The 11446-nt window shown below is 42.6% G+C and overlaps 1 protein-coding gene across 1 annotated transcript in view; it reads left to right on the forward strand.

Annotated features, from left to right (window-relative positions):
• LOC111964687 (COP9 signalosome complex subunit 7a) overlaps positions 1-10489 on the forward strand; it is a 14506-nt gene extending 4017 nt beyond the window's left edge. Inside the window, exons 2-8 of the mRNA XM_070443835.1 lie at positions 2837-3000; positions 3155-3230; positions 4245-4356; positions 5544-5690; positions 6096-6201; positions 7049-7218; positions 9929-10489. Of these exons, the coding sequence (XP_070299936.1) occupies positions 2837-3000; positions 3155-3230; positions 4245-4356; positions 5544-5690; positions 6096-6201; positions 7049-7218; positions 9929-9968 (815 nt within the window). The 3' untranslated portion in view covers positions 9969-10489. The remainder of the gene's footprint in view (positions 1-2836; positions 3001-3154; positions 3231-4244; positions 4357-5543; positions 5691-6095; positions 6202-7048; positions 7219-9928) is intronic.
• Positions 10490-11446: the final 957 nt, after the last annotated feature.

The raw sequence follows: 11446 nt of genomic DNA on the forward strand, positions 1-11446 counted from the left end.
CAGCATTCAAAAGTGACCAAAACATCAGCCAGGAAGCATAGGAACTGAGAAGTGGCCTGTGGTCACCACCTGCAGAACCACTCCTTTATTGGGGGTGTCTTGCTAATTGCCTATAATTTCCACCTCTTGTCTATTCCATTTGCACAACAGCATGTGACATTTATTGTCAATCAGTGTTGCTTCCTAAGTGGACAGTTTGATTTCACAGAAGTGTGATTGACTTGGAGTTACATTGTGTTGTTTAAGTGTTCCCTTTATTTTTGGGAGCAGTGTATATCACTGTATCTTAGTCCAATGCCGCTCTGACGTATATGTTTATATTCTTAATCCATTCCTTACTAAGATGTACGTGTATTTTGGGTAGATGTTGTGAAACTGTTAGATTTCACTTGCTAGATATTACTGCACTGTCGGAGCTAGAAGCACAAGCATTTCGCTACACCCGCTACATCTGCTAAACACGTGTATGTGTATGTGACCAATAAATTTGATTTGAGTATAGCGTATGGTTCGGCAGCCCAGACCTCAWTGGAAAGGATAGATGTCATACAGGGGCGAGGACTCAGAATATGTATTGGGGCGTTTCGGACCTCCCCAGTGGCTGCACTACAGGTGGAGATGGGGGATATGCCATTGCAGATTAGGAGACAGCAGCTGGCAATTAATTATTGGGTCAACCTACAGGGACATGGGGTGTCTCGTCCTGCGAAAGGGATTTCACAGGCATGCTGGCAACATGAGTGAATACAGAACATGAGCTTTGGGTGGGTAATAACGAGGCAGTTGATGTACTGGCTAAACAAACACTTGTAGTTGGGATGTTRATGTTGTAGTTTTATTGAGCAAAGCATAGGCAAAAAGCCTGATATGGACAGTGATGGTGCAGAGATGGCAGGAGCAGTGGAATAGAGATACTAAGGGCAGGCATTTATTTAAAGTACAGAGGAAAGTCAGGGAGGGGAGGACGGCAGGAAGGGACAGGAGAGAGGAGGCAATTTTTTTACAATATTAAGGGTGGGACACAGCCGGTTGAATAAGACCTTAAATGTGATAGGAAAGCATTCAACAGGAAAATGTGATTATTGCCAGGAAACAGAGACCGTGGAGCATGTATCGCTACAGTGTGGGTAGTATCAGAGGGAATGAGAGAGGCTGAGATCTAGTGTGAAGGAAAAGGGGATTAGTTTAAACAGTATATTGAGTAGAACGTCATTAGATATAGTCTCAAATAATTGGTTATCTATTTAGTTTCTCCCTATCTCTGGCCCACACTCCAGTACAGTAGGTGGCGGTAATGCACAATAACGTTCGATGTCAATCGCCGATAATCCACATCGAGAAGATAATATTTTGCCACAAGATGGCACTATTTTAAAAGCAACCATCTGGTCCGCTCAGTCCATTGTCAGTCAAGACAAACACTCCCCTCCTCCTTTTCACGTTTCGTCCAATGAGCAGTGATGTTCTCCTTTGTTGTCAAACGTGCGCTGACCGCGGAACTGAGCGATTCGGGGGACAGGCTATCAACTTGAGTTTGCTTACCAATAAGGTTATTTGTTGCTTTTATTTTMTTTGAACATATTTGTAAACTAGTTTTTTAAATAAAGGTAATCGCACGGTTGCCCTTGCACCACTTAGCTACGTTAGAGTTGAGTGGGTAGATAACCGAAAAACAGGAAAGAGGCCTAACGTTACCGCTTTACAGTCATGTAGTGGTAACTTTAGCAGCAGCTAGCATGACTCCTCATAGTCATACTGTAGTAAGCTAGCGCTTATGTGCTAGTTTTGCTACAGCATTTGGTCAAACTTTAGCAATCTGTTTAGTTTGTGCTCCTTTGGGCCCGTTTTTAAGTAGCATTTCTCTTGAAAATTTGCCATAAAGAGYTAGTAAGCTAGCATGCAATCGKTTGTTCATGACTGTGACGTTAGCTAACATTAGTATTAGTCAGAAAATCGGTCCCTGCCCTGGGACTCAGCATTGAATAAGCTTGACTCAAAACACTCCACACTAGGGCCAAGTTTAGTAGGTCGAACGATGCAGATAGAATTGATCTGACATGATTCCTTATTTTACCATGTCAGTCAATATTTTCCACAGCATTGTGCCCTACTGAATGTGCCCAGGTTAGCCTATAGTAGCCGACTAGTTGAGGGTAACGTTGATTGGCTACCTAAATAGCTACATTGTGAAGTAGTAGCCAAGTGTCCAAAGTCATGATTATCTGACAATGGCATGGAGTGTCCTAGTGCCCAGCCTAGGAAGTTTACTACAATGTAGCTAGCTAGGCTATTTGTAAGTACTGCTGTGTCTTCCTATTATTCTCACCAAATAGCACAGCATATCAAATACAAATAGGTTAGATCTCAAATAATACATTCTCAGTGCTTTTAGTAGGGCCAATTTCATATTAAGCAAGTCCCATTTAATTATGTAAAAGAATAATCTGTGTCTCTGACTAGCTTTGACCAGAAGGGTGATTTTCAAAACACTTGCCTACACATCAGTTTATGAGAGTGAAAATTGAATTACTGACTTGGAGTCTTGCCACAAGGGCTATTCATATGATTGTTTTGGTTAGACAGAGCTACAGGCATACATTAATAAATTATTAAAGTTGTCTTGCTATTAAAAAAAAGCTGTTCAGCCTCTCAAATGTAAGATATGCAGTATTAACTGTTCATTGAAAGCCAACTATTTTATTCAAGACATTCTGTCTCTTTTTTTCCTTTCCTCTCTTCCCCCTTTCTCTCACGCTCTTGCATTATCTGTTATTACTTCTCTTATCCTCATTTTGTCTTTCTCCTACTCACTTCTGTTTGCCTTCTGTCTTTTTAGCTCATACTCTCACCTGCACACTCTCTGTCGCTCTCTCTCAGATGGAGGTAGAGCAGCTCCCCTCTCTCTCCGGCCTGGCGTTGGCCCAGGCCATAAGTTCTCTGCTGGAGACACCAGGCCTCTACGTGTTCTCAGACATCCTTGAGTTGCCCAACGTCAGAGAGGTAACACACACACTCACATGTAAGCACACTCACAAACAAGCACACCGTCACAGCCATTCTCAAGGCACAGCTCTCACTGGAGGTGGTATAGCTAGAGACCATAACAAGCCCCCTCTATCTGTCCCCCCCCACCCCCCGTCTACTCTACCCCAAGCTGGAGACAGGCCCGCACGCACCAGTGTTTCAGCTACTCAACCTCTTCGCCTATGGAACCTACTGTGACTATAAAGGTATGATAGAGGCAGGCAGCGCTGCTGTGTAAAGAAGTCATCTAATATCCCTGGAGCTGTTTTATTATTAGCAGTATTTCTCTCCCTGCCAATCGGCCCTGCAGGCCAGGCTTCTCATCACTGTTGTAGGTTGTCACAGCCCCCTGTAATTTACAGAGTCAACCACAATACTTTATTTTGATCCTATACGAGGAGCCAAGTGACAATGTTTGGCACGGCAGAGGTTGCGTCCCCAATAACCTCTCCTTTCTCTAGAAGTATGCACTTGTTCACTTTCCTTTGTGGATTTGGAATTAAATAACGGGTATATGGAAACTCCCTCTAGCATTCCTGGTGAAAAAATGGGTTCCCCAGAAATTCTGGTTGGAAAAAATGGGGTCCCTGCTGAAACAGTTGACTTCCATTGCTCTAGCCTGCCAACACCAATCCAATGCTTTTACATTTGTGGGAATAGTGACACTTCAGGAGGAAGGAGAGATTATTGGAACTCAACCAGGGACAGACTACTCTCAGGCATTTTGTTAGACATTCATATTGGTTGTAATTGGTTGCATTGTCACAAACTGGCAAATGAAATCCTGAATATCCTTTGAAATACACGAATATGTAAAGGACTTGTCATTCTTTAGCAACACATTTAGTAACAAGACTTAATAAGAGACGAGCAAAACGGAAGAGAGAAATCCAAATCTTGTTATGTCAACACATCTTATTCACTTTCATAGTGCTTTTTAGAATTGCAAAATGGAGCACAGAGGAAAAACTGTCAATACTCAAGTTTTTTTTTTTAAAGCAACCACATATGCAGGCACACACACACTCAAATGATTTTTCGTTGTATTCCCTTGTGGAATTTAAAAGGCAGCAGCAGTTTGCCTGGACAGAGCCTGTACCCCTGTGTTTATAATGACGTGTCCCTGTTATGAAAGGTCCCTGTCATGATGTGTCCCTTTCTGTTGCTCTCTCGCTGTCTGTTTCTTTTCCTTGTCTGTTTGTGGTATGCTATTCTTTCAGAGAGGGCAGCCTCTCTCCCAGAGTTGACCCCAGCCCAGAGGAACAAACTCCGTCACCTCTCCATCATCAGTCTGGCATCCAATCTCAAGGTAGAGTACCACCCATTCATCTGGTTTTAAATTCCTTACTCTGCTAGCTTTAGTATGCTCAATGTGGGTCACTCACATTATAATTATGGAAATAGTTGACAATGATATGTAATATAACGATAGCCATCATCCGTTTGCCATTTAATCTGAAGGTAACGCTCTCTGGACTTACCTTGTCTAGTTTTTCTGTTTATTTTGTTATTAAAGAATTGCAGGTCAAATAATAATTTTGTGCTGTATTTCCATGGACTCTAATAGCCTACCTACAATTGTAGTCCTAACAATACTCAGCAAGCTTCAGTACCAAAAATAGCAAGTCATTCGCTCAACTTTGATTTGAATGATATGCTCAAGTGTGGTTATGAGACAACTTGCTTTGTAACTTTGACACATTAACAAGGTAAATGACTCTGTGTTGTGAAGGACTTTATTAAGAGCCTGTCTGTGATGTGATCTAACTTTATTGATATCACATAGATGAGAATGACAGCAGCTGAGATTTAAATCATTGAGATGCTGTGTTAAGTATCCTGTCCTTTCTTCGTTGAGCTCGCTGTCTCTTTATGTATTCGTTGCTCTCTGTTGTCTATTCATCTAACTCTAAGATTGGCTCTCTCGCCACCCCATTTCATATTTTTTCTCCCTCTCCCGTCTCTCTTTCTACCTTGCTTTATGCCCATCTCTTTTGTTACTTGTTTATGCCATCTCTCTTCTCTCCACTCTCCCTAATAAATGCATTTATTTGAATCATTTTCTCTCTTCTCTATTACTCTCCTTCTACCCTCTCCCCTTTCTCGTTCGTCCTTCTCTTTCGTCTTATTTTTGTTTATATTGTCATAGTATAAGTGATGCACATTAAATGTGTCTGTATGGGCCCACCTTTACGCAAAGATTCACCATTAAATGTTATATGTTATATCTCTGACAGATGTTTATTGCTTCCCGGTCATTCATGTTTTCATGTGTTTTCATCTTTTTCCCTGTCACCACCACCCTCACTCGAACTCCCCTTCGATCACTAATATAAAAGCACTCAATCAAATCAACATCGTTCGTCTGTCTCTCTTCTCTCTCCTCTCGCCTGGCCTGTTCACTTCTATTGAACCCAACATATGAATTTGCCATTCTCTGTTCTCCTCTCTCCCGTGGCCTGCCTACTCCCTGCTGCCTCAGGCAGGCAGGAACGATAGATGTGCGCGTGGAAGCTGAGGACTGCTGAGTTTGGAGGCGCGTCTACGACATCATCAGGGCAAGCTGGACCAGAGGAACCAGCATGTGGAGGCTGCGGAAACGTGCAGCGTGGCCGAGACTGGGGCTCCAACGAGCTGCCCAACATAGCAACAAACATGCAGGAGTGGTTAGTTAGTGATATGTGTGTGTAGAAGAGCTTGTGCATGTGGTCAGGGTTTTGAGTCAATTCCATTTCAATTCAGGAGTAAACTAACCCCCCCCCCCCCCAAAACAAATGGATAATTGGGAAGTAATTAGTTTATTGCATGAATTGAAATGAAATTGACTACGCAACCCAGGTGTTTGTGTGTGCTATAGGAGAGGTTAAACTGTTATTTATAGAAACATTCTTTACAGTGTGGATGCATATAATGAACATACGCTTTCTAATGAGACAAATAAAATTGGGTTAAAACCATAAATAACCCAGTGGACATTGGAGTAGATGCAAGTAAATGATTTGTATAGAATGGGATAAAAATAGATAGTATGATCAGTCATATCWGTGTCTAAATAATTATCTGTCTCTCAGGTGTTCAGGATGTGAGGCGGTCCTGTGTGGGATCGAGGAGCAGGTAACCAGAGCCAACCAATACAGAGAGAGCCAGCTGAAGGTCAAAGTTCAGGTGGAGACAGAGGTTAGTACCAGTAGCCACTTTTCTCTGGGTAGCGTCAAAGATCATCTATTATATTGACAAGATAGTCAATATAACAGTGACAGCTCTAACAATGGAAATACATGTCCTCAAAGATGGAAGGCAGGCAGGAGGAGGTGAGATCAGGTGGGTYTATTCTAGCTAATGAGAGGGCAGATACGCGTATCAACAACAGGCACAACTCYGTTATAAAGTAGTTTTGCCACATGCTGAAATGGCACGTGCATCCACTTATATCATTGCATTTGTAAACAACTTAACCATTACAATAGCAAATTAGCAATTAAATGTTTTGTTGACAAAATTTGACACCCATTAATCTCAATACAAAWATTCCTCACTTCGTTGTCTTATTTTCGTGGACAGGTTTTGGCTGGAGTAAACCCTCTCGCTTCTCCTCTTCCTCTCTGGTAGAGGTGAAGCCATAAGCAAAACTTATACTCATTACTCAATGACCTAATTCAGTGTCCAATTTAGAGCTCTGTCCAGTGTCTTTATTTATGCTGTAGGCCAGAGGTGGCTTTTCTGTCCTCCGAGTCGGTCTTCTCCAGCTTGAGGTAGAAGTTACTCTCCAACCTCTTCTTATTAGAAATAATAACAACRCCTTAAGCTTTTYACACTACTGAGCCAAACCAGTGCCAAGCCAAGCTGTATTGGGCTGGCCTGGTTACRCATCCACCATAGCTGCTGGAAAGGACCTTGTGAGAAGAAAATATCCAAGACAGCCCAGTACATTCCGAGTCGGCCTTAGTTTGATTCAGGCACTTCTGTTCTGTCCTAAACTTCATTAGTTTACATTTCCTTCTCTCTCTCCTTCCCTCTCTCTCAGGTGTCAAACCTCCAGAAAACGCTAAAGGCCAGCTCCGCCTCCCCGTCGTCCGGCCCCGCCGCCGCTGGAGCTGCATCCAATCAGGATGCAGACCAGCCGGCCGAGCCACGAGACCCCGCCTCCTCTCAGGAACCACGGCAACCRGGCAAGAAGAGTTCAAAGGTCAAAGGGTAAGTAAGGTGATGTTCCTTAGGTCAATCCCATATTTTCATTGTTTGTGTGTCTATTCTTTTGGGATAGGCGTTACCATTTGATGTTGGTGGGCTATCCTCAGGGTCATGTTCTTTAGGGAAAGCATCAGAAACCACTTTTTAAACATTTTGCGTCAAAAAAAAATAAAGTCCAGGTAATACCTGTTTCAGTCCTAGGTGTCTTATGACCTCGTCCTTCCAGGGTCACGGCAGAGGTGTGGTTCAAGCCGAGGCAAGAAGAAACATTTGTGTGTATTTCAAAAACATTCCAATCGCTTCAGACGAWTTCAAACGGCACGGAATCGATTATGCAACCACTGCATTTCATGTCATTTCGCAGCATCTTCAACTCGAACACWGTAATATTTTGGTTGTTTGTACAACAAACATCCATTTAAACGCCAGCTGCCAGTGGAAGTGGGAACAGTGACTGTGTGTGTGTCTGCATAGYGTATCTTCATTAGCCTGAGAGGYTGTGCTTTGTAGCGGTACTCACAGTGGTACCTGTGGCCCTCTCTCTTCTGGGCCAATTACAACACTAATTCCTCATCTGTCCTGGATTTTTTTAAATGTCACTGAAGTGAATAAAAAATATATAAATAAAAAAAGCTTCAGGTGTTAAAAGGAAATGTTAATTTTTTATTACATTCGTTTTTCTGTTCCAGTTAAAAGAGTGATTATAATTCATTTACTAGGTGACATTTTGGCAGTGAAAGAAAAATGTAGAAATGATTTAAGATTCTCRGTGGCATTGGACTTTATTCACTGAAAACAGTTTAACTGGAGATTTGGATTGCCTCACATGAAAAGCATTCACAGTATTTACTGTAAACCACCTTCTCGTGGTAGGAGTAGTACAGTAATATAGTAATTTGTTTGCCAACATTGTAATTGAAACATCCCTGCAATAATGTGTGGCTTAATGAGTTGAACTAAAGGTGACAAAGGCCATCATTAACAGACCTTGTTCATAACGGTGTTGTGTTACAACTATCATACATTTGAACTAAAACAGCCAGGAATTGATTTGCTTGATTTGGGAAATTGGCATATAATACAAAGCAGGTTCAATGAGTTAGCCAGTCTCCCCCCCCAGAATATTTAGGCAAGTTAGCTGGCTAACTGATTTATCCAGCGCCCTATACTACGAATCTGGTTTGAGAAATTAGCGAGGTAACTTTGGTCAACTCTGAGTTCAACTCGGGATAACCGGTGACACGAATGTGGCTATATTTCTATAGCAAAGAATCCTTCAGAACTAACCTGCTCTGGGACAGACTAGGGCTAACTCATTTTATTTGAATATAGTGTCTGAGCCGCGAGTTAAGGACCAATGAAATCAGATTGCCTCCCCCCGTAAATATTTCGTCGTCATCCTCTTCATTTGAGGAAGATGAATGATTTAAATATTTTATTAATCAAAAGTGTTTTTTTTTTTTTTTATGTTAAAATACCTAGCACATTACACATTTAGTAATGACAGGATGCATTTTAAACAGCACGCACAGTAAAACATTTGTACGACTTAATCAAAATATGTTATCGATAGTAACGTTAGTGGGTAAAAGGCGCTTGTTCTTTGACAAGCACACCAAAGACGGCATTCCGATACGTAATAAAAGAAAGACGGAACTTCTAACAGCCTATTTCCCACCATAGCGTGCTGAATTTGCAAGRTAMMTTTTCATTATGATTTCGGCACAAATGAAAATGTGACACTGACTGGCCCATGGATTTACGTTTTAGCACTGTCTTATTAAAGAGTTCGCCGTTCGACATGAACACGCAGTTACAAACTCAGCTCGAGTAAGCGGCGGGTGCACGATCAATATCCACCTTGCACCTTCGTAAAATGAATAAAGGTCTGAGCTGGAATGTGAAGCTAAATGAAGCTGACTAGCTTTATAAAACCCGGAGTAGATCTAGCCTGCATCGTAGTATTGCCCCTGTTGTACAGGATGCGAACAGATGACTGAYGTTGAAACGTCAAGCTGACATCTTCCTCATACCCCTCTTCTGTTTATTGAAGACAGGCGTGTATTGGAGATAAGCCTTTAAAACCCGTTTGAAGTGGGGACTGTGAACATGAGCTACCTGTTATATAATATGCCGGTCTGCTCCTACCTGTAGATTTTATTCAGACTGCATGAAATGAGTGGGGATACAGAGACGAGGAGATGGAGGGTGGGGTCGGGATTCATACCCACATTGGGTTGGTGTATGTGTGCTGCAGGCGGTGGTCTTACACGCTAGACCAGCCGCAGTCATTCATATATTTGTAAAAAATAATTTTGTGATTTAGGGGACTTTTCCCCCCCCCACACTGACATGCAATGATCAATCATCTAGCGTATTGTTTCTCGGTCCTGGGGACCCCCAAGGGGTGAATCTTCAGTTTTTTTGGCCCTAGCACTACACCGCGGATTCAAATAATCAAAGCTTACTGATGAGTTTTGGGAAACACTGATCTAGCGCGAGGTGCAGTGTGCGAAATGACCTCGGAGCAGAGCGGCAATCTGCCTTGACGAGAAATTCCACTTTGATACCCGCCTACGTCTATTAGAGACCGGCGTTTATCTGCTGCAACGTGAAGAGATACCCGGCCTTTAGAAGAAACGGCCGCTTGTTGGAGACATCATTTTAGGGTAATGTAATAACTGTTGTCTGTTTTTTTTTTTTTTTGTCTCAGGCTCCGTGGAAGTGGGAAGATCTGGTCCAAGTCCAACTGAAGGCAGAGATGCAGAGAGACCCGGAACACCCCCACTGATCCACTGTCAGATGGATGGACTGACACACAGGTTGACAGACACATAGACCCACACAGACTCATAGACCGATAATGTGACCAATGCACAGACAACACACTAAGATTTACACACACTGTATATATATATGTATATACAGACACTGAGTGAGACAGACACACTTGCAGTGACTGACACCCATTCTGATAGGTGTGTACACACAACCAGACAGACGGACTATCTGCACTGTGTATATACACAGACCCAAACCCATTCTAACATGTACACAGAGACGGACAGAGAGAGTATAATCTTCTCTGGGCAGAGCTTCGCTGCTGTCTGTTTTATCAGGAGAAGCAGAGCCACAAGCAGTGAAACTGAATGTGTGTATTTGATGTGTGTACTCTGTGTTACACTTTTTGTTTGTATTTTTTCTGCTGAGGATTGAGTTGAGACATGTATAAAATCAGGATATTAATTGTTGGTAATAAATTGAACCCCCTCTATTCATTTAGTCTGTTTTTTTGGGCATACTTCAAAGTGCAACTGGAGGTTGCATCACTAGCTAAATGTTAACTCACAGAAGGGGGATATCTGTGTTAGGTCAGACCCTTAATTAGGTTATCCCCAAAGAGACTAATATATTAGAGCGCTGGAACTACCCTTGTGATCAGTCGGCTTGGTTACACACACTCTCCGTCTCTCAGCCTCATTTTCTCTGCCACATACACACATCAGACAGACACACATAGGGCATTCATATTTGATATCGGTATATTTTGCCCAAAGCTTCTATTTCACCGTCAAAATTGCCTGTCGGAATTGTCTGCCCTCCCTCCCCCCCAATCACACGCTCCAAATTTCATTTTTCACGTTCATCCTGTCCGTGTCTCTTTCTCGCTCGCTCGCTTTATTTCTCTCTCCTCAGCCTCCCTCTGTTTTCTCTAAAAACCCTCTCTCCCTATCCTGCATGACGTTAATGGTAGCTATTAACTCCCATGGAACCCACAGAGAGAGAGAGAGAGAGAGAGAAAAGGGGGATGGAGAGACAGGGAAATGATCCTATTCCGTTTTAACCCCATTTCCTCCCTCTTGCCAACTTTTTTTTCTCCCCCTTTCCGTCTCTCTCGTTCTCCCCCTCTATAAATAGCCGTGTTAATTTCAGTCAGTGTGATTGAGCTTTACTGTTTCACAGTTTGCTCGGTACCTACCAGATGGGAGCTGTGAATTCTAGCAGCTGTACACCTAGGTGGCGAGGTGGTCTAAGGCACTGCATCTCATTGCAAGAGGCGTCACTGCAGTCCCTGGTTCGAATCCTGGCTGCATCATATCCGRCCGTGATTGGGAGTCCCATAGGGCGGCGCACAATTGGCCCAGCATCGGCCGTCGTAAATAAGAATTTGTTCTTAACTGACTTGCCTAGTTAAATAAAGGTTACGTTAAAAAAAAGTGTGTTTATGTGC

This window comes from Salvelinus sp. IW2-2015, linkage group LG6.1 (assembly GCF_002910315.2).
Source record: "Salvelinus sp. IW2-2015 linkage group LG6.1, ASM291031v2, whole genome shotgun sequence".
Classification (NCBI taxonomy): domain Eukaryota; kingdom Metazoa; phylum Chordata; class Actinopteri; order Salmoniformes; family Salmonidae; genus Salvelinus; species Salvelinus sp. IW2-2015.